A 24,089-nucleotide genomic window follows, 5' to 3' on the forward strand; every position below is an offset into this window, starting at 1 on the left:
TTCGAATTTTATAAGGTAATGATCGGACATTACTTTAGTATACGGGAGTATCATAACTTTGGAAACGGTGATACCTCTGACAAGCACTAGGTCTATTGTATTAACGCTGCGATGCGTCGGTTCATTTATTATTTGTGTAAGACCACAGCTATCAATTATAGTCTGGAGCGCCACGCACAGTTGGTCCAATTCATATGGATATTAAAGTCCCCCATTATAATTATATTATCGGCGTGCGTCACTAGATCAGCAACAAACTCTGAGAATTCACTAATAAAGTCCGAATAGGGCCCTGGGGGGCGGTAGATAACGGCCAGGCACAGAGGCAGACTTCATAGAAAGCACCTCAAACGATTTATATTTATTATTTAAGTTAGGACTAAAGTTAAAGCTTTCGTTGTATATTAGTGCGACCCCCCCTCCCCTTTTAAGGGGACGGGCAATATGCGCATTCGTATAGTTAGGAGGGGATGCCTCATTTATCGCAAAAAAGTCGTCTGGTTTAAGCCAGGTTTCGCTAAGACCGATGACGTTAAGGTTGTTGTCTCTAATGTCCTCATTAACTAATAACGTTTTGGGAGACAAAGATCTGATGTTTAGAAAGCCCATATTATAGGTAGTGAGCTGTTTTAAGGAGTTGTTGATAAAATTATCCGTAGTAGCAATATTAATAATGTTGCGTTTATTATGCGCAGTGTACTTAAAATAATTACGACCATATCTAGGAATTGATATGACGGGAATTTTCAGATTGTCTACTTGGCGCTGCGATAAACTGAACGCATCATAATTTGCCACCTCAGTAGAACGCATGTCTAACTCTGACGTAGTCATAGTCATAGCAGAAAAAACATTTTGTGAGTTGTGTATTATTCTACGAAAATTGCCATGTGTACAGGGATCATCCAGCCTGGCGCTGGCTAGTTCTAACTTAACTGACTCCATATCCAGGCTAGCAGGCTCTGTAATTGCCTGTGACCGGCTTGCTCTAGTGCAGTTAGTCAAATGTGGCTCAATGCGAAATCTATGTTCCTAGACAAGAGGATAGCGCCTTCCTGGTTAGGGTGAAGCCCGTCTCTCCTCAGCAAGCCAGGTTTGCCCCAGAAAGAGGGCCAATTATCAATAAACGTAAATCCCTGTTGTCTACAGAAGCTATCCAGCCACTTGTTAAGGGAGACTAATCTGCTATATCTCTCATCATTGCCTCTCCCAGGCAGGTGGCCAGAGACAATTACTCGATGCCTGGACATCTTTCTGGCGAGACTACAAGCCCTGGCTATGTTTCTCTTTGTAATCTCTGATTGTCTCATCCTAACGTCATTGGAGCCAACGTGTATTACTATATTCGCATAACTAGTGGTGCGGTTAGCCTGTCGTACGTGTTTACTAGACCTGTTGCGAGTTAGCTCCCTAAGATTAGCTTCAATGTCAGGTGCTCTGCCCCCGGGAATACACTTATTTGTGGCTGGTTTGCTAAGCTTTATGTTTCGGGTGATGGAGTCCCCTATGACTAAAGTGACTGGGGTGTAGGACTAGCTAAAGGGCTAAATCTATTATGCGTCTTAACCGGTACACCGTAGATTGTTGGCCGCTTAGGGCTGCTACAAGCTGGGCTAGTTAGCTCGCTACAGCTAACGCTAGCAGATGTGTCCGCAACATCTAAGGTTACGAAATTACACTGCTCTAACTGGCCGACACGGCTCTCTAGCAAAGCCAACCTATCCATGAGTAAAGTGCACGAAGCGCAGGAAGCCATACTCACAGAAACTTTCCGTCGCCGAGTGGAGTGCCAGCTGTCTTCGGGAAGTGGTGGTCACGGTGGCGGGGGAGTAGCTTCCTTCAGACCGGCGCTGCCTTTCTCCGCTAGCCTCGTTAGCTTAGCAGCTAGCTAGCTGAGGGCGGAGTGGTGAGACAGAGATCGGGTGATTTGCAAGTTAAATTGAACTATTAAATATGTTCGAGAAGTTGTAAATAAAGCTGCAAAACAGTTAAAAGCACACAGATAGAACGATACTTAGCTTTTTTGCAACAAGAGCAGTCAGCGAGCAGTCATTCACTGGGGATGGGTCAAATGCTGAGGACAAATTTCACCACACCTAGTGTGTGTGAGACAATCATTGGTACATTAACTTAATGTAGCATGTACTTTAGCTTGTGACGGAGATAGATATCTACATATATCCATAATTTAGACATTTTAAGCATCCATTCATCCAGTTTCTACCGCTTGTCCCTTTCGGGGTCGCAGGGGGTGCTGGAGCATACGCTGGCATATTATTGTGACAATCCCCCTTCTAGGGGATTGTCAAAATAATATAGTATAGTAGAAGTTCTCAATATTTGGGCAAATCAGAAATCTAGATTACAACTCGGAAAGAGTAGGACAGACAGAATTAAATACTTTAATTGATACTGGTGTTATTTAAACATGTACAGTGCAACAACTAGTGGACAGACATTAATAGGAATGGCCATTCAAAAGAAAAGAAAAAAAACCTAGAAAGGAATCTCAACAAACAATGTTAGTTTAGTTCAGGTAATTCATAAAAAGTAATATCAAAAGTTCTTCAAATTTATAGGAGCCATATGAGACTGATCACAGTCCTTAAGTGCATTCGCAGTTCATACAGCCACAGTGTTGTCACTATGACAGGTGTAACCGCGCTCCAGCGGCAGTCTTCATTCATTGTCTTTACTGTAGCATAAAAAATGCAGATGGCTTTAAAACGCCATGATACTTAGTCACCATATTTAAGTACCCAAAATAAAGACTTGACATAAATATAAATTCAATCGGATCAGAAACATTGGAGGAAACGGGATTAAAACCCAATGCTAACAGCCCATAGAAAATACATGGGTACGGCTAGTAGCTACTATTGGCAAACAGATACACTTACAAAGTCGGCATAATTTCTTAACATCGACACACTCTTTCGTCGCAACTCGGCCCTGATGGTCGGCACCTATAAGTTTACAATTAGTTGTAAAATGTTGGACGGTTGTTTTTACCAAATGCAGGCAAACGACAACTTTAAAAACATACCGGCTTCAGATGTCTCCATGCAGGCCTAGCAGAGCAGGCAAGAATGATCTCTAGGATCACTAGCGCCCTCTACCGCCAGGAGGCCGGATTACTGTGAGCCTCACACAGTGCGATCTCCGCAGGCGTTTTATGATTGCCCAGCACAAGAAATACATTACACACATACAGTTGTTGACAAAATACACTGTACATTATATAACTCAGCTAACTAAACTATGGAAATGTATAATATAATTCACATAGCAATACGGTCTCACTGCACAGCAGCAAGCAGTTAGCCGAGTCATTGCCATGGTGACAGGAAGGCTCAGCTGTCTGCTGACTCACCGCAAGTCTCTGCTCTGTATTTGAACGGCAAATGTTAAAATTCAGCGATTTTGAATAAAAATAATCTAAAACTGGTGAAGATAAAGTTAAATGGAAAATAACTTTATAGTATAATCACTGTATACATATAACAATTTAAATATTTTGTTTTCTTTTTACATTGTTTTTCTTTCCTTGCTGAGGAGTATGCAACATTTTTATTTAAGCAATCTTTTCTTGCGGCCCATCCTCACCCAGACTCTGCATCCAGTGGCCCCCAGGTGAATTGAGTTTAAAACAAATTATAATACGGGCTGTTTTTATTAAGATTTTTTTTCAAGGAGGGAAAAATACAGTCTTATATTTGTGTCAACACAGCATATACAGTGTAAACCTAAAACACCAACTAATACATTGTCTAAAGCACATTGAAAAAATATTGCATAAAAAGTTAAGCTTCTTATGGCTCAAATATAAGACGTCTCACATTCCAATTCCACACAGTTTTAGATTGGAATCCGAACAGAATCGAGCACATAAACTAAACTAAATAAACCTATTTTTACTGGTGGCAAAAGGAACACACCAAAAAATAGGCAAAGCGTCTTATATCAGGCTCAGTCCAGTAAATACAACTTGGAGTGAACATCAAGCAAGTGGTTAACTACACTTCATTTGAACATTTTCCAAGTGGGTGTGAGCGACAGGAATAAAAGCTCAGCCTCCCGTGGCACCGCCTGCTACTTTGCACGTATAAATTTCTGCCTCCCTGAATATAAGACGGCCGGTCTTTTTATTTCTAGGGGGGTAAAAATACCTTCTTGAAACCTGGAATCACATGGTACATAACAAACATCAAAAACATCAAATCATAGATTCCAAACTATTTATCCATCAATAAACAGTTTTTGTGGTCAACGACACGCTTTCCTTTATTCTGTGAAGTGAATTATATTTATATAGCGCTTTTCTGTAGTGACTCAAAGTGCTTTTACATGGTGAAACCCATGATCTAAGTTACATTTAAACCAGTGTGGGTGGCACTGGGAGCAGGTGGGTAAAGTGTCTTGCCCAAGGACACAACGGCAGTAACTAGGATGGCGGAAGCGGGGATCGAACCTGGAACCCTCAAGTTGCTGGCACGGCCACTCTACCAACCAGGCTATACCGCCCCAATACTGAGCTGCTTTGCAAGGTCTAAACTCCCACAAGGACCGAGCCAACTGGTTCGTGGTCCACATGACCTCGTTTTTGGTCAACTGCATGAGAGGTCCATCTCGGAATCGCCTCATCCCACACAGTGTTACTGTTCAAACTGTGTGGCCAAGAATATTACATTTACTTTTTAATGAATACTAAGGTCCACTACACTACTGTATTTTAATTGTGTCATTGTGGTGGTACTTAATGAATACTTAGGTCTACTACACTCCTGTATTTTAATGTTGTCGTTATGGTGGTATTGGGGGAAAAACATTCTTGCATCCCTGCAAAAATCTCTCTAGTTAAAATTATTATTGGTATTAGGGGTGTCCTGATACAACCTTTTCACATCTGATACGATACCAATATTGGAATGTAAATGGTCAATTACAATATTGATCTGAAACGATATCACTTGTTTTATTTTGTAGTGTGGAAGTTGCCCAGCATTCACACATAGAAGATTCTACACCAATAAAATCAATTTATTTATCATCATTCTGCCACAAAAATTTGGTGTGCATCATATTTTTCATTTATTTTTTTAAATATCCCAGATTCCCCACAATTCCTGGTTTTCTGGGACATTTTACCCATTGAAAATGAATGGGGCAGTTATCAAACATGCACAACTCCCACATGTCCCAGCCAATTTAAACATTTCCAACATTCACACATTCCACTCACCTTGGACAATCTAACTACCATTTTTAAAGTTTAAAAAAATTCCAGGAATTTCCAGAAATCTCGGCTTGTCAAAGCCCTCTTTTCACCTTACACCACACCTTACTGGAAATTTTAAAAATTTTTCAACCAATTCCAACCATTCCACCTTCAAAACATTCCTCTTGGTTGGGACAACAAAAGTTTTGTTTTTTTCTATAAATTCCCGGTTTTCCCAAAATTCCAGGAATTCAGAAATAGCCATTCTCGAATGAAACTGTTACTATGACAACCGATTCATAACAATTCCAACACTAACCCTTTCATGTCATCTAGGACAATTGTAAAACAATGGTTTTCACGAAATTTCCAGGAAATTCCTATTCAAATGGATATCCAAAGTTCTACAATGCCCAACATTTCTAAAAATCTTATTCCACATTTTTACCCGATTCGGACCCTTTAACTATCCACCCACACTAGTTATCCAAAGTAAAACATGTTTTCCATTTTCAGAAATCTCGGTTTCTCAGAATCTTCAGGGATTTCTCTCAATTGACAATGAATGGGCAATACACAATCGACTACATATCCCACATTTCTCATTCGATTCAAACCGTTCTAACATCCACACACTCCACTTACCCTGGACATTCAAGCCAGCATGTTTCCCGGATTCGAAAATTCCCTTATTACCTATTGTAAAAGAATGGGCAATATACAAGCGTCTTCATATCCCACATTTCTCAATCGATTTGAACTGTTCCACCATCCACACTCCGCTGATTACCCGCCACTACCAGGAATTTCCCTATATTGAAAATAAATGGGTATTATACAAACCTCTCCATTTCCCACATTTCTCAGCCGATTGGAACCATTCCACCATCCGCAGTCCGCTGATTACCCGCAATTACCAGGAATTTCCCCCATTGAAAATGACTGGGTATATACAATATACCTATAGATACAAACCCCGTTTCCATATGAGTTGGGAAATTGTGTTAGATATAAATATAAACGGAATACAATGATTTGCAAATCATTCTCAACCCATATTCAGCTGAATGCACTACAAAGACAAGATATTTGATGTTCAAACTCATAAACTTTTTTTTTTGCAAATAATAATTACGTTGGAATTTCATGGCCGCAACACGTGCCAAAGTAGTTGGGAAAGGACATGTCACCACTGTGTTACATCACCTTTTCTTTTAATAACACTTAATAAACGTTTGGGAACTGAGGAAACTTATTGTTGAAGCTTTGAAAGTGGAATTCTTTCCCATTCTTGTTTTAGGTCTCCGCTGTCGTATTTTACGCTTCATAATGCGCCACACATCTTTGATGGGAGACAGGTCTGTTTATCAGTTTAAACATCAAATATGTTGTCTTTGTATCATATTCAACTGAATATGGGTTGAAAATGATTTGCAAATCATTGTATTCCGTTTATATTTAAATCTAACACAATTTCCCAACTCATATGGAAATGGGGTTTGTACACACACACACACACACACACACACACACACACACACACACACACACACACACACACACATACACACACACATATATATATATCAATGGGTTTATACAAACCTCTCCATATCTCACATTTCTCAACCAATTGGAACCGTTCCAACACCCACACACTCTACTCACCCTGGACATTCAAGCATTTCAGTTAAGCTCACGTGTTTCGGCGGTTCGGTGATTTGTGCACATAGGGGCATTCCTACGCAATTCTTACTGGAATAGCAAATCCTATTTAAAACCCTGTAATACAATAAATACAATAAATATACTAGATAGTACTTTATTGATTCCTTCAGGAGAGTTCCCTCAGGAAAATATACTTCTTGGCAGAAGAAATGTGATATTGTTGTGGTTACTTCAGAGTCATATTTTTATATGGGCGTTTAACTATGTTTATCCCCTTCCATTTTAAATTTGTACAATTTAAAAAAAAAATGTTTTCAAGATAAAGAAAAAAAACACTTTCATGTGATGTCACGCAAATTCACTTCCTGTTTTTTCGAGTATCGATCGATTTGTCTAAGAGAGCATGGCTTGTAGGTTCAACGTACACAACCGACAGTAAGTTTTGATGGGGCTATGTTCTTTTTGTTAGGGAAAGACTTTGATGTTGTTTGTTTTAATGTTAGCAATGAAGTTAGCCTGTACTGGCTTGCCTCTCAAGTCAACGAGCAGCATCACCGGTCTGTGAGTTTATTAAAGTGTTATCAGTCACATTTTGACCATCATTATGATTTGAAACGTTAATGGCTGGAACTTTATTGTCATTAAATTTAAAGGCCTACTGAAACCCACTATTACCGACCACGCAGTCTGATGGTTTATATATATCAATGATGAAATATTAACATTGCAACACATGCCAATACGGCCTTTTTAGTTTACTAAATTGCAATTTAAAATTTCCCGCAAGTTTCTTGTTGAAAATGTCGCGGAATGATGACGCATACGCGTGACGTCACAGACTGTAAAGAAATATTAGCGCTGCATGACACACAGCTAAAAGTCGTCTCTGTTCATGGCGTAATTACACAGTTTTTTGGACATCTGTGTTGCTGAATCTTTTGCAATTTGTTCATTTAATAATGAGACTATAAAGAAGAATGCTGTTGGTGGAAAGCGGTGGATTGCAGCTGTCTTTAGCACCGAGACACAGCCGGTGTTTCTTTGTTTCTTGTGAAGCAGCGAACATGTTTTCTCTACGTCAACCAGCATGTTTTTGGATGGGGAAATTGTGATATATATCTTACCGAAGACATCAGTGGATTATTCGTCGTCCCACAGCAGCCGTGAGCTTGGCTCCTCGGCTTCTCTCTGAGACAGTGTGTGTTCACCGCAGCCATCCGACCTCGAGGTATGTCTTTACGATCTTTACTTTACAATCTTTAAAATCTCACTAAAACACTATCAAAACAATAAGCAGATAAGGGATATTCCAGAATTATCCTAGTAAATGTGTCTAATTACATCTGAAACGCTCACACTGCCGTCGCCCGGAGCCGTCGCTTTTTTGTTATTTCTATTCCTTCACTATCAATATCCTAATTCACAAATCTTTCATCCTCGCTCCAATTAATGGGGAAATTGTTGCTCTTACTGCTGGTGGCTCCAATTAAAAACAATGGGAATATGTGTGGAGCCCTGCAACTCGTGACGTCGCACGCACATACTTCCGGTAAAGGCAGGGCTTTTCTATTAGCGACCAAAAGTTGCAAACTTTATCGTCGATGTTCTCTACTAAATTCTTTCAGCAAAAATATGGCAATATCGCGAAATGATCAAGTATGACACATAAAATGGACCTGCTATTCCCGTTTAAAGGCCTACTGAAACCCACTACTACCCACCACGCAGTCTGATAGTTTATACATCAATGATGAAATATTAACATTGCAACACATGCCAATACGGCTTTTTTAGTATACTAAATTACAAATTAAATTTCCCGGGAGTTTCGTCTTGAAAACGTTGTGTAATGATGACGTGTATGCGTGACGTCACAGGGTTTTAGGAAGTGTGAGTGCTACGCACACACAGAGGTAAAAGTCGTCTGCTTTAACGGCATGATTACACAGTATTTTGGACATCTGTGTTGCTGAATCTTTTGCAATTTGTTCAATTAATATTGGAGAAGTCACAGTAGAAAGATGGAGTTGGGAAGCTTTAGCCTTTAGCCACACAAACACACGGTGTTTCCTTGTTTAAAATTCCCGGAAGGGGAAAATTTACTATGGATCACAGCGCGGTCAAGCAGACATGGATCCAGACCAAATGTCAACCAGCAGGTTTTGGGGAGAAAATTGTGGTTAAAAAGTCAGTCCTTACCGGATTAAAGCTGAGTTTGTGCCGTCCATAGCTGCCGTCGACTCGCCTGAGACACTGCGCGTCAACACCCGGTCGTGGACACACCCTTCCGACTATCAGGTACTATTTAACTCACTAAAACACTAGCAACACAATAGAAAGATAAGGGATTTCCCAGAATTATCCAAGTAAAAGTCTTTAAAAACATCTGAATACGTCCCAGTGTTTTTTTTAAACTCGTTTTTTTTTCTATCCTCAAACACGAATGTTTCATCCTCGCTCAAATTAATGGGGAAATTGTCGTTTTCTCGGTCCGAATAACGTTTTTTTTTGGAGACTCCCATTAAAATCAATGTGAATATATGAGGAGCCATCAACATGTGACATCATCGTCTGCGACTTCCGGTAAAGGCGAGGCTTTTTCAGGAAGTACCAAAATGGGCAAACTTTATCGTCAATTTTCTTTACTAAATGCTTTCGGCAAAAATATGGCAATATCGCGAAATGATCAAGTATGACACATAGAATGGACCTGCTATTCCCGTTTAAATAAGAAAATCTCATTTCAGTAGGCCTTTAAATAAGAAAATCTCATTTTAGTATGCCTTTAAAAATGTACGACAACATTAACCATGTGTGTGTGTGTGTGGGGGGGCTGTATTTCCCGTGGATGTGTGAGTAAGCCTGCAGCGTAGCTCTGTCCAGCGACAACAAACTTGATAACACAACAAGTCAGTCCAACAAAAGTCGACAACCAACAGACGTGGAGTGTGTTGTGTCTTTGCTGCACTGTCCTTTAGGGGAGTCTCGAAGGAACAACCTTGCCACGTCGCTTGCAGCCAGGGAAAACAATCCGATTAGAATGTTTGTGTTTGAGCAAGCGAAAATAAATTTAAACTTATCACTCTAATTTATGGTCTTCAAATTTGTTAAGCTTTGCTATGCAGAGCAGAAGGCGTCCTTAAAACGTTGTTTAGTTTGTGTTTAGTCCAATCTGGACTAAACGCGTTAAGTATTGCACACAAGTAAACACGCTGCATGACTGCTTGTATCACACGATATCAGACACAAGTAAACAAGCTGCAAGCTGCTTGTATCGCACATGACATCACACACAGGTAAACACGCCACAGGAAACTGCTTATAATGCACATGATATCACACACACACACACACACACACACACACACACACAAGTAAACACGCCGCAGGACTGCTTATATTACACAAGTCAACCCTCTGCAGAACTGCTTGTATTGCACATGATATCACACAAAAGTAAACACGCTGCAGGACTGCTTGTATCGCACATGATATCACACAAAAGTAAACACCCTACAGGACTGCTTGTATCGCACATGATATCACACACAAGTAAACACGCTACATGACTGCTTATATCGAACATGATATCACACACACACACACAAGTAAAAACACCGCAAGACTGCTTGTATTGCACGATATCACACAGAAGTAAACACGCTGCAGGACTGCTTGTATCGCATATGATATCACACACAAGTAAACACTGCAGGACTGCTTGTATCGCACATGTTATCACACACAAGTAAACACGCTGTCCTAGGACTGCTTGTATCGCACATGATATCACACACAAATAAACACGCGGTAGCAGGACTGCTTGTATCGAACATGATATCACAACAAGTAAACACCATGCAGGACTGCTTGTATCTCACATGATATCACACACAAGTAAACACGCTGCAGGACTGCTTTTATCGCACATATCACACACACAAGTAAACACGCTGTAGTAGTACTGCTTGTATTGCACATGACATTATGCAACCCAATCCGATATTGTTTTTGTGCTGCTATGGGAGTGATATCAATATGGATCAAGACACCCCTAATAAATAATTATTGTACTGATATGGGAGCGATATCAATATTGATCAGGAAACCCCTAATGATGAATAATTGTGCTGATATGGGAGTGACATCAATATGGATTAGGACACTACTAGTTAGTATTACTTTAGAGCCATTTGAAGCAGGTCTAACCAAAGTTTATGTGAACTACTACAGTACCAAAAGCCCTGAGGTCACCTTCTTCATCTTCTACAACAACCTTTAAGGAGGAAACAGGTAAGCACCTGGCCAGATAACGGCCTCCTTACATATTTGGCTCTGTGGTCCAGTGTGCGTCATCCCAGCTCCACGAGACGGCGTCGTGATCCGACTCGTTAAAGGCGGCAGGTCCACGGTGGGTGGCGCTTTCCTGTGACGGGAGCCCCGTCTGGATCTTGGCTTTGGGCGGACTTGTGGACTGGTCGCTCTGGAGAGAGTCCAGGAGTTCTGAGATGTCAGGGATGTCCCAGCCGTCGCCCGTCTCCTCACCCACTTGGGGCGGGTCCACTGTCACTGCCGCAGGCTGAGGACGTACTCCTGGGACCTCCTTTGTGGGAAGGCCGACTGCCACCAAGATGGTCTCCATTTGACGCATATAGTCCAGGTGACCTTTGACCTAGTGAACAGATATTACAATTCCAATGGAACATATTTCTTTACTACACAGTGGAACGTGGGCCAACGCATCATTCAGTCCTGGAAGCGCTGCCATTTTGATGACATCACTTCCTGTGCCATTTTGGAGAGGTGGAGTATCGGCGTGTGTTTCTTTCTTTGACATTTACCGAGTTTTGTCTATTTTGTTACTCAATGTGGGTTCAAGAAAGCAAACAAACCAAATGAGGAGGGATTGGCTGTGGACTTAGAGAGGAGAAGAAAGTAATGCTGCATTAACATCTGCTGACTAAAGCCTTGCTTTAAAGAATCCTCCCTTAAGTCTTTTATCGGGCGCCAAACAATCATTCATGCCAATCCCATTTCAACTCAACTACTACACACTACGTCTCCCCTCCTATCTCTGTTTCCCTCCCTCCTTCTCCGCCTTGTTGTCTGCCTAAAAATATTTTAACTTTTTTAAATTACAAACCCTGTTTCCATATGAGTTGGGAAATTGTGTTGGATGTAAATATAAACGGAATACAGTGATTTGCAAATCCTTTTCAACCCATATTCAGTTAAATGCACTACAAAGACAGGATATTGTTCAAGCTGATAAAAATGTTTTTTTGCAAATAATAACGTAGAATTTAATGAATGCAACACGTGCCAAAATAGTTAGGAAAGGGTATGTTCACCACTGTGTTACATCACCTTTTCTTTTAACAACACTCACTAAATGTTTGGGAATTGAGGAAACTAATTGTTGAATTTTTGAAAGTAGAATTATTTCCCATTCTGTTGTAACACATGCTGAATGTGGCTTGGCATTGTCTTGCTGAAATAAGCAGGGGCCTCCATTAAAGAGACGGTGGTTATATGGCATCATATGTTGTTCCAAAACCTGTATGTACCTTTCAGCATTAATGGTGCCTTCACAAATGTGTAAATTACCCATGCCTTGGGCACTAATGCACCCCTATACCATCACAGATGCTGGTTTTTGAACTTTGCGTTCATAACAGTCTGGATAGTTCTCTTCCCCTTTGGTCCGGATGACACAATGTTGAATATTTCCAAAAACAATTTGAAATGTGGACTCGTCAGACCACAGAACACTTTTTTTTCCACTTTGCATCAGTCCATCTTAGATTATCTTGGGCCCAGAGAAGCCGGCGGCGTTTCTGGATGTTGTTGATAAATGGCTTTCGCTTTGCATAGTAGAGCGTTAACTTGCACCTACAGATGTAGCGACGAACTGTATTTAGTGACAGTGGTTTTTTTGAAGTGTTCCTGAGCCCATGTGGTGATATCCTTTAGAGATTGATGTCATTTTTGATACAATGCCGTCTAAAGGATCGAAAATCTCGGTCATTCAATGTTGGTTTCCGGCCATGCCGCTTACTTGGAGTGATTTCTCCAGATTCTCTGAACCTTGTGATGATATTATGGACCGTAGACGATGAAATCCCTAAATTTCTTGCAATTGCACTTTGAGAAACGTTATTCTTAAACTGTTTAACTATTTGCTCACGCAGCTATGGACAAAGGGGTGTACCTCGCCCCATCCTTTCTTGTGAAAGGCTGTCCTTTGTCACCGATTCTGTTCATAACTTTTATGGACAGAATTTCTAGGCGCAGTCAAGGCGTTGAGGGGTTCCGGTTTGGTGGCCGCGGGATTAGGTCTCTGCTTTTTGCAGATGATGTGGTCCTGATGGCTTCATCTGGCCGGGATTTTCAGCTCTCACTGGATTGGTTCGCAGCCGAGTGTGAAGCGACCGGAATGAGAATCAGCACCTCTAAGTCCGAGTCCATGGTTCTCGCCCGGAAAAAGGTGAAGTGCCATCTCCGGGTTGGGGAGGAGATCCTGCCCCAAGTGGAGGAGTTCAAATACCTAAGAGTCTTGTTCACGAGTGGGGGAAGAGTGGATGGTGAGATCGACAGGCGGATCGGTGCGGCGTCTGCAGTAATGCGGACGTTGTATCGATCCGTTGTGGTGAAGAAGGAGCTAAGCCGGAAGGCAAAGCTCTCAATTTACCGGTCGATCTACGTTCCCATCCTCACCTATGGCCATGAGGTTTGGGTCATGACCGAAAGGATAAGATCACGGGTACAAGCAACCGAAATGAGTTTCCTCCGCCGTGTGGCGGGGCTCTCCCTTAAAAATAGGGTGAGAAGCTCTGCCATCCGAGAGGAGCTCAAAGTAAAGCCACTGCTCCTCCACTTTGAGAGGAGCCATATGAGGTGACTTGGGCATCTGGTCAGGATGCCACCAGAACGCCTCCTTAGGGAGGTGTTTAGGGCACGTCCAACTGGTAGGAGGCCACGGGGAAGACCCAGGACACGTTGTCTCCCGGCGGGCCTGGGAACGTCTCGCGATCCCCCGGGAAGAGCCGGACGAAGTGGTTGGGGAGAGGGAGGTCTGGGCTTCCCTGCTTAGGCTGCTGCCCCCGCAACCCGACCTCGGACAAGCGGAAGTAAATGGATGGATGGATGGAAAATAAGTCATATTTTTGCTGCGTTTAATAGTTAAAACAAATTTACATTATTGCAATCAGTTGATAAAACATGTTTCATTTACAATTATAAAAGCTTTTTACGAAAATCTATTACTTTGCTTGCATGTCAGCAGACTGGGGTAGATCCTGCTGAAATCCGATGTATTGAATGAATACAGAATCAGTTTGAATCTGAAAAATATTGTTTTTGGATCAAGAATCGCGTGTGATCGAAAAAATCGATATATAAACGAATCACGACCCCAAGAATCGATATTGAATCGAATCGTGAGACATCCAAAGATTCGTGCGACAGCGAAAGATTCGCAGTCCTAATATATATATATATATATATATATATATATATATATATATATATATATCAATATAATTATATATATATATATATATATATATGTATATATATACATGTATATTTGCATATATATATATATATATATATATATACATGTATATATGCATATACATATATATGTGTATATATACCATACATATACAGTATGTATATATACATATACATATATGTATATATATATATACATACATATGTGTATATATACCGTACATATACAGTATGTATATATATATATATATATATATATATATATATATATATATATATATATATACATACATATACATATTTATACATATACATATATGTATATATAAGTGTGTGTGTGTATATATATATATATATATATATATATATATATATATATATATATATATATATATATATATATATATATATATATGCACAGAAAGTCCCTTTGGTGCTCTCAAAAACATTAACAACCTTGTTGTTATAATAATTTAAAAAAAGGAAAATTATTTTTAGGCAGACAACAAGGCGGAGAAGGGAGGAAAACAGGTGTATTTATACATACCGTATGTATAGTTGTGATGATTTAAGTGTACATATATTTGTATGTATATATACATATATATATATATATATATATACATATATATATATATATATATATATATTTACACACATGTATATATACACATACAAATATAAGTATCCATATACTATCACATCTATACATATGTATAAATACACATATATATACATACATATACATGTAAATATCCATATACACGTACATGTACACATATATATATATATATATATATACACACGTATACATATGTACACACGTATATATACGTACATACACATATATATATATACTTGTATATATATTTATATGTGCATTCATACATATATATATATATATATATATATATATATATGTATATATATATATACTTAGAAATGTATTCATACATATATATACACATATATATACACATATATATATATGTGTATATATATGTATGAATACATTTATAAGTATATATATATACATATATGTATATATATACATGTATGTATACATACTTATATATACACATATATATACATACATATATATATTTATATATATGTATACATATATATGTATAAATACATACATAGATAGATGGATGGATGGATGATGGATGGATAGATGGATGGATGGATGGATGGATGGATGGATGGATGGATGGATGGATAGATAGATAGTACTTTATTGATTCCTTCAGGAGAGTTCTTTCAGGAAAATTAAGAAATAAATAAATAAATAAATATATATATATATATATATATATATATATATATATATATATATATATATACACACACATATATTTAATAATATATACACATATACGGTATACATATACTTACATATATACACATTGCAGTACATATATAGATACAGGAGAGCGCTGTGTGGGTCTGTATATATATACACATATATACATATATACACATATATACATAACCAATGAAGTTGGCACATTGTGTAAATGGTAAATAAAAACAGGATACAATGACTTGCAAATCCTTTTCAACTTTTATTCAATTGAATAGACTGCAAAGACAAGATATTTAATGTTCGAAACCAGAAACTTCATTTTTTTTTGCAGATAATCATTAACTTAGAATTTAATGGCAGCAACACATTGGAAAAAGTTGTCACAGGGGCATTTTTACCACTGTGTTACATGGCCTTTCCTTTTAACAACACTCAGTAAACATTTGAGAACTGAGGAGACCAATTTTTGAAGTTGAATTCTTTCCCATTCTTGCTTGATGTACAGCTTAAGTTGTTCAACAGTCCGAGGTCACTGTTGTCGTATTTTAGGTTTCATATTGCGCCACACATTTTCAAGACGGGTCTGGACTATAGGCAGGCCAGTCTAGTACCCGCACTCTTTTACTATGAAGCCACGCTGTTGTTACACGTGGCATGGCATGGTCTTGCTGAAATAAGCAGGGGCGTCCATGATAACGTTACTTGGATGGCAGAGTTCAAATCCTGGCCGAGTAATACCAAAGACTATAAAAATGGGACCCATTACCTCCCTGCTTGGCACTCAGCATTAAGGGTTGGAATTGGGGGTTAAATCACCATAAATGATTCCTGGGCGCGGCACCGCTGCTGCCCACTGCTCCCCTCACCTCCCAGGGGGTGATCAAGGGTGATGGGTCGAATGCAGAGAATAATTTCGCCACATCTAGTATGTGTGTGACAATCATTGGTAGAAAACAAACAAAACAAAGAAAACATATGTTGCTCCAAAACCTGTATGTACTTTTCAGCATTAATGGTGCCTTCACAGATGTGTAAGTTACCCATGCCTTGGGCACACCCCCATACCATCACATATGCTGGCTTTTCAACTTTGCACTTATAACAGTCCGATGGTTCTTTTCCTCTTTGGTCCGAAGGACACGACGTCCACAGTTTCCAAAAACAATTTGAAATGTGGACTCGTCAGACCACAGAACACTTTTCCACTTTGCATCAGTACATCTTAGATGAGCTCGGACCCAGCGAAGCGTTTCTGGGTGTTGTTGATGAATGGCTTTCGCTTTGCATAGTAGAGTTTTAACTTTCACTTACAGATGTAGCAACAAACTGTAGTTACTGACAGTCGTTTTCCGAGGTGTTCCTGAGCCCATGTGGCGATATCCTTTACACACTGATGTCGCATTTTGAAGCAGTACCGCCTGAGGGATCCAAGGTCTGTAATATCATCGCTTACGTGGAGTGATTTCTCCAGATTCTCGGAACCTTTTGATGATATTACGGACCGTAGTTGGTGAAATTCCCTAAATTCCTTGCAATAGTTCGTTAAAAAATGTTCTTAAACTCTTCGACAATTTGCTCACGCACTTGTTCACGAAGTGGTGAACCTCGCCCCATCTTTGTTTGTGAATGACTGAGCATTTCATGGAAGCGCTTTTATACCTGTTTCCAATAAGCCTGTTCACCTGTGGGATGTTCCAAATCAGTGTTTGATGATCATTCCTCAACTTTCTCAGTCTTTTTTGCCACTTGTGCCGGCTTTTTTGAAACATGTTGCAGGCATCGAATTCCAAATGAGCTAATATTTGCAAAAAATAAGGTTTTCTAGTTCGAACATTAAGTATCTTCTCTTTGCAGTCTATTCAATTAAATATAAGTTGAAAAGGATTTGCAAATCATTGTATTTTGTTGTTATTTACCATTTACACAACGTGCCAAGTTAACTGATTTTGGGGTTTGTACATACATTGTACATACATATATACATACATATATACTGTATATACAAACCCTGTTTCCCTATGAGTTGGGAAATTGTGTTAGATGTAAATATAAACGGAATACAATGATTTGCAAATCATTTTCAACCCATATTCAGTTGAATATACTGCAAAGACAACATATTTGATGTTCAAACTGATAAACATTTTTTTTTGCAAATAATCATTAACTTTAGAATTTGATGCCAGCAACACGTGACAAAAAAGTTGGGAAAGGTGGCCATAAATACTGATAAAGTTGAGGAATGCTCATCAAACACTTATTTGGAACCTCCCACAGTTGTGCGGGCTAATTGGGAACAGGTGGGTGCCATGATTGGGTATAAAAACAGCTTCCCAAAAGATCCTCAGTCTTTCACAAGTGCAATTGCAAGAAATTTTGAGATTTCAACATCAACAGTCCATAATATCATCAAAAAGTTCAGAGAATCTGGAGAAATCCCTCCACGTAAGCGGCATGGCCAGAAACCAACATTGAATGACCGTGACCTTCGATCCCTCAGACGGCACTGTATCAAAAACCGACATCAATCTCTAAAGGATATCACCACATAGGCTCAGGAACACTTCAGAAAACCACTATCACTAAATACAGTTCTTCGCTACATCTGTAAGTGCTAATTAAAGTTCTACTATGCAAAGCGAAAGCCATTTATAAATATCATCCAGAAACGCCGCCGCTTCTCTGGGACGGAGATCATCTAAGATGGACTGATGCAAAGTGGAAAAGTGTTCTGTGGTATGACGAGTCCACATTTCAAATTGTTTATGGAAATATTCGACATTGTGTCATCCGGACCAAAGGGGAAGCGAACCATCATGACTGTTATAGACGCAAAGTTCAAAAGCCAGCATCTGTGATGGTATGGGGGTGCATTAGTGTCGAAGGCATGGGTAACTTACACATCTGTGAAGGCACCATTAATGCTGAAAGGTACATACAGGTTTTGGAACAACATATGCTGCCATCCAAGCACCGTCTTTTTCATGGACGCCCCTGCTTATTTCAGCAAGACAATGCCAAGCCACATTCAGCATGTGTTACAACAGCGTGGCCTCGTAAAAAAAAGAGTGCAGGTACTTTTCTGGGCCGCCTGCATTCCAGACCTGTCTACCATCGAAAATGTGTTGCGCATTATGAAGCGTAAAATACGACAGCGAAGACCCTACATAAAACAAGAATGGGAAAGAATTCCACTTTCAAAGCTTCAACAATTAGTTTTCTCAGTTCCTAAACGTTTATTGAGTGTTGTTAAAAGAAAATGTGATGTAACACAGTGGTGAACATGCCCTTTCCCAACTACTTTGGCACGTTTTGCAGCCATGAAATTTTAAATTAATTATTATTTGCAAAAAAAAAACAAAGTTTATGTGTTTGAACATGAAATATCTTGTCTTTGTAGTGCATTCAACTAAATATGGGTTGAAAAGGATTTGCAAATCATTGTATTCCGTTTATATTTACATCCAACACAATTTCCCAACTCATATGGAAACGGGGTTTGTACATATATACACATATAAATATATGTATACACATGCACGTACGCACTCACACACACTCACACACGCACACGCACACACATATACACTCATGCTGATGCCGCAGGAAATGCTCACAGCTGTGAATTCTCTGCACAAAATAAAAAGTAAATGCAAAAAAAAACCCTACAAGAACCAATATGAAATATTAAATATTATATCTAACTATAACAGGCAAACCAAGACACAAATATTAAATATTATAACCAAATATAATAGGCTTCCCAAGGCACAAATATTAAATATCATAACTAACTATTACAGGCTCACCAAGACACCAATAATAAATATTAAAACTAACTATTACAGGCGTAGCAGGGTACAAATATTAAATATCATAACTAACAATAACATTCTCATAAGACACCAATATTAAATATTATGACTAAGTATAACAGTCTCACCAAGACAGAAATATAAATATGAAAACTAACTATAACAGGCTCACCTAGACACAAATATTTAATATTATAAGCAATTATAAAAGTCTCACCAAGACACCAATATTAAATATTCTAACTAAGTATAACAGTCTCACCAAGACAGAAATATAAATATGAAAACTAACTATAACAGGCTCACCTAGACACAAATATTTAATATTATAAGCAACTATAAAAGTCTCACCAAGACACCAATATTAAATATTCTAACCTACTATAATAGTCTCACCAAGACACCAATATTAAATATTAAAACTAACTATAACAGGCTCACCAAGGCACAAATATTAAATATCATAATTAACTATAATAGTCTTACCAAGACACCAATATTAAATATTACAAATAACTATAACAGGCTCACCAAGACACCTATATTAAATATCATAACTAACCAAGACACAAATATTATAACGAACTATAACAATCTCACCAAGACACCAATATTAAATATCAAAATTTACTAAAACAGTCTCACCAAGACACAAATATTAAATATTATAATTAAGTATAACAGTCTCACCAAGACACAAATATTAAATATCATAATTATGTATAACAGTCTAACCAAGACACCAATATTTAGTAATATAACTAAGTATAACAGACAAGACAAAAATATTAAATATGAAAACTAACTATTACATGCTCACCAAGGCACAAATATGAAAATAGCATAACTAACTATAACAGTCTCACCAAGACACCAATATTAACTATTAAAACTAACTATAACAGGCTCACCAAGACACCAATATCAAATATTAAAACTAACTATAACAGGCTCACAAGACACAAATATTAAATATCATAACTAACTATAAAAGGCTCACCAAGACACCAATATTAAAACTAACTATAACAGGCTCACCAAGACACACATATTAAATACTATAACTAACTATAACAGGCTCGCGATACACCAATATTAGATATCAAAAATAACTATAACAGGCTCACTAAGACACCAATATTAAATATCAAAATTTACTATAACAGTCTCACCAAGACACAAATATTAAATGTCATAATTAAGTATAACAGTCTCACCAAGACAAAAATATTAAATATGAAAACTAACTATAACAGTCTCACCAAGACACAAATATGAAAATATCATAACTAACTATAACAGTCTCACCTAGACACAAATATCAAATATGTAAACTAACTAGAACAGTCTCACAAGACACAAATATTAAATATTATAAGTAACTATAACAGTCTCACCAAGACACCAATATTTAGTAATATAACTAAGTATAACAGTCTCACCAAGACAAAAATATTAAATATGAAAACTAACTATTACATGCTCACCAAGGCACAAATATGAAAATATCATAACTAACTATAACAGTCTCACCAAGACACCAATATTAACTATTAAAACTAACTATAACAGGCTCACCAAGACACCAATATCAAATATTAAAACTAACTATAACAGGCTCACAAGACACAAATATTAAATATCATAACCAACTATAAAAGGCTCACCAAGACACCAATATTCAATAATAAAACTAACTATAACAGGCTCACCAAGACACAAATATTAAATACTATAACTAACTATAACAGGCTCGCGATACACCAATATTAAATATCAAAAATAACTATAACAGGCTCACTAAGACACCAATATTAAATATCAAAATTTACTATAACAGTCTCACCAAGACACAAATATTAAATGTCATAATTAAGTATAACAGTCTCACCAAGACAAAAATATTAAATATGAAAACTAACTATAACAGTCTCACCAAGACACAAATATGAAAATATCATAACTAACTATAACAGTCTCACCTAGACACAAATATCAAATATGTAAACTAACTAGAACAGTCTCACAAGACACAAATATTAAATATTATAAGTAACTATAACAGTCTCACCAAAACACCAATATTAGATATTATACCTAATTATAACAGTCTCACCAAGACACCAATATTAGATATTATAACTAACTATAACAGTCTCACCAAGACACAAATATTAAATATCATAATTATGTATAACAGTCTCACCAAGACACCAATATTTAGTATTATAACTAAGTATAACAGTCTCACCAAGACAAAAATATTAAATATGAAAACTAACTATAACAGTCTCACCAAGACACAAATATTAAATATTATATGTAACTATAACAGTTTCACCTAGACACAAATATTAAATATGTAAACTAACTAGAACAGTCTCACCAAGACACAAATATTAAATATTATAAGTAACTATAACAGTCTCACCAAGACACCAATATCAAATATTATAACTAAATGTAACAGTCTCACCAAGAAGACAATTCAATGGTTCTTTTCTGACTAGGATAGCCCCGCCCCCAATGACCAAGGTGTTGAATGACCCTTCGTTCACTTGGTGATTCTTGCACCCGGTATCTGTGACTCGGTGAGTCGCGGCAAAACACCCATGGCATGGCGAGTGATTCAGCCCGGGCAGGAAGTGGAAAGGAGAGTTGATTTGACGCAAGAAAGGTATGTGTTGCTGTTTCTACTGCATCTATTGGACTCATTCATCACATGTTTACTCTCCTGATTGGCTAGTGTGGCATGGACGAGTCACTGACCCACTTCATGGCCACGTGAGTGCTGAAAAAAAACTTTTGTGGCTGGAGTGAAGCCCCAACCTTGGAAGCACAGCGTTGCCAGGGACTGTATTTCTTTGCCACAGCACAGTGGTTGGAATCACACTTTCAAGCCCGGAACAGCACAAAAGAACCACAAATTCTCTGCTAAAAGGAAGTCACAAAAAGTTGTTTTTCCTTCAAAATAACTACCGTAAATTACAAACTATAAGCCGCAAGTTTTCCCTACTTTTAAACCCCTGCGTCTTAAAAAAACGGTGGATTTTTTTGCTGACGGTCATAATCCAATAGATAAAAAAAACAAAAAAAATGGAAAACACTGCATGGATGTGTTATTGTTTGTGCCATGGCGCCATCTTTTGGACAAGTTTGCTCTCTGCATGTGCTGCAGTATCCTTCCATTTAGTGCTTTCAACTGGACGTTCTGTTCAGTCTTCAAGCCATCCATAGCGGTTCTTCATTCATCACTCCAAGCAACATTTGTTAAGTTTTACAATATACCTAATACCATTCTTACTTAAAAACCGTCCCATGTGTGATGTCTGTAGGAGTGTTTTCATGCTTATTTGTACGTGCTATTGTAATGTAATCAGGCTAGCGTCGTTAGCATCAGCTAATATGCTAACAGGTTTACGAGTGTCTGCGTTAGTATTATTAACTTACAATGACATTCTTTTTGAATCGTTTTAGTTTCACAAATTCATCAGTAAAATAACCAAACTGTCGCCGTGGAGTTATTGAGTCTGATTGGACAGCTAGCTTGCGCAGCTAGTGGGTCCATGACGATGACTTCTGTTTTATTTTATTGTCTGTTTTACTGCCGTGTTACACACTGTTTGGAAACAATAAAGGTATGTAAATAATAATTTACTAAATATTTCTGTGTAAATAACTCATTTCACAACATATATATCTGTGGCTTATAGTTCGGTGCAACTAATAAATGGAACATATGTTTTTCTTCTCAAACTTACTGGGTATGGCTTATATACCCGTGCGCTCTACCGTAGAAGTAGTCAAAGTAGTAGTGAAATGAATATTTATATAAGGTCAGGCAATCTCCCTTCATTTGAGACACAAGTCCATCCAAAAGAGTCTCTTCATTAACAGATCTTATTTATTCCACACTTGCACTGTGGAGTGTCACTATGTAAAATGGTAAATGGGTTTTACTTGTATAATGCTTTTCTTCCTTCAAGGTACTCAAAGGGAGGGAAAAGCCAACAAGACTTGAGTGGCTCTATGTTGAAATAAAAGCAGTGACTCACCACGGAGGAAAGGTCTACATTGATAAGGCGGCGGCCCCCGGTGCTGATTGGCTGTAGCCCGGCAACACACAGCTGTGCAGCTGAGCTTCGGTACAAGAACCCCAGGAGCCAATCCCCCCTGACAGGTGGATAAGGGAGGTCAGAAACAGCCACTTGATAACAGGACGAGATTTTTACATTACCTGCAGTACCCGTTGACTATTTTCCCGGCCACCACCCGCGTGATTCTCTCCCAGGCCTTCTCGGAGCCGTCCACGGGGGCCCCCAGCAGGACCACATCCTCCACGACGCCTTCGCTGCCTAACCGAGCGCAAACAAAAACACAACACGTGGCTTTGTTAACGTCTCCTTAATAACACTCGGCTTTGTTAGCGTCTCCTTAATAACACGCGGCTTAGTTAGCGTCTCCTTAATAACACACAGCTTTGTTAGTGTCTCCTTAATAACACACAGTTTTATTAGCGTCTCCTTAATAACACGCGGCTTTGTTAGCATCTCCTTATTAATGC

At 38.3% G+C, this 24,089-nt stretch overlaps 1 protein-coding gene across 3 annotated transcripts in view; it reads right to left on the reverse strand.

The window, feature by feature from the left end:
- Positions 1-1,106: 1,106 nt before the first annotated feature.
- Positions 1,107-24,089, reverse strand: part of tmco4 (transmembrane and coiled-coil domains 4) — a 59,669-nt gene continuing 36,686 nt past the window's right edge. Inside the window, exons 12-15 of one of the 3 annotated variants that reach the window (XM_061889681.1) lie at positions 23,763-23,880; positions 23,581-23,698; positions 11,212-11,558; positions 1,107-1,892 (exon numbers count right to left, since the gene is read on the reverse strand). In XM_061889681.1, the coding sequence (XP_061745665.1) occupies positions 1,889-1,892; positions 11,212-11,558; positions 23,581-23,698; positions 23,763-23,880 (587 nt within the window). In that variant the 3' untranslated portion in view covers positions 1,107-1,888. Of the gene's footprint in view, positions 1,893-10,842; positions 11,559-23,580; positions 23,699-23,762; positions 23,881-24,089 lie in introns of those variants that run through there. The other 2 variants (XM_061889682.1, XM_061889680.1) reach the window with 2 other exon arrangements.

The sequence above is a fragment of the Nerophis ophidion genome, linkage group LG27 (genome assembly GCF_033978795.1).
Source record: "Nerophis ophidion isolate RoL-2023_Sa linkage group LG27, RoL_Noph_v1.0, whole genome shotgun sequence".
NCBI lineage: Eukaryota > Metazoa > Chordata > Actinopteri > Syngnathiformes > Syngnathidae > Nerophis > Nerophis ophidion.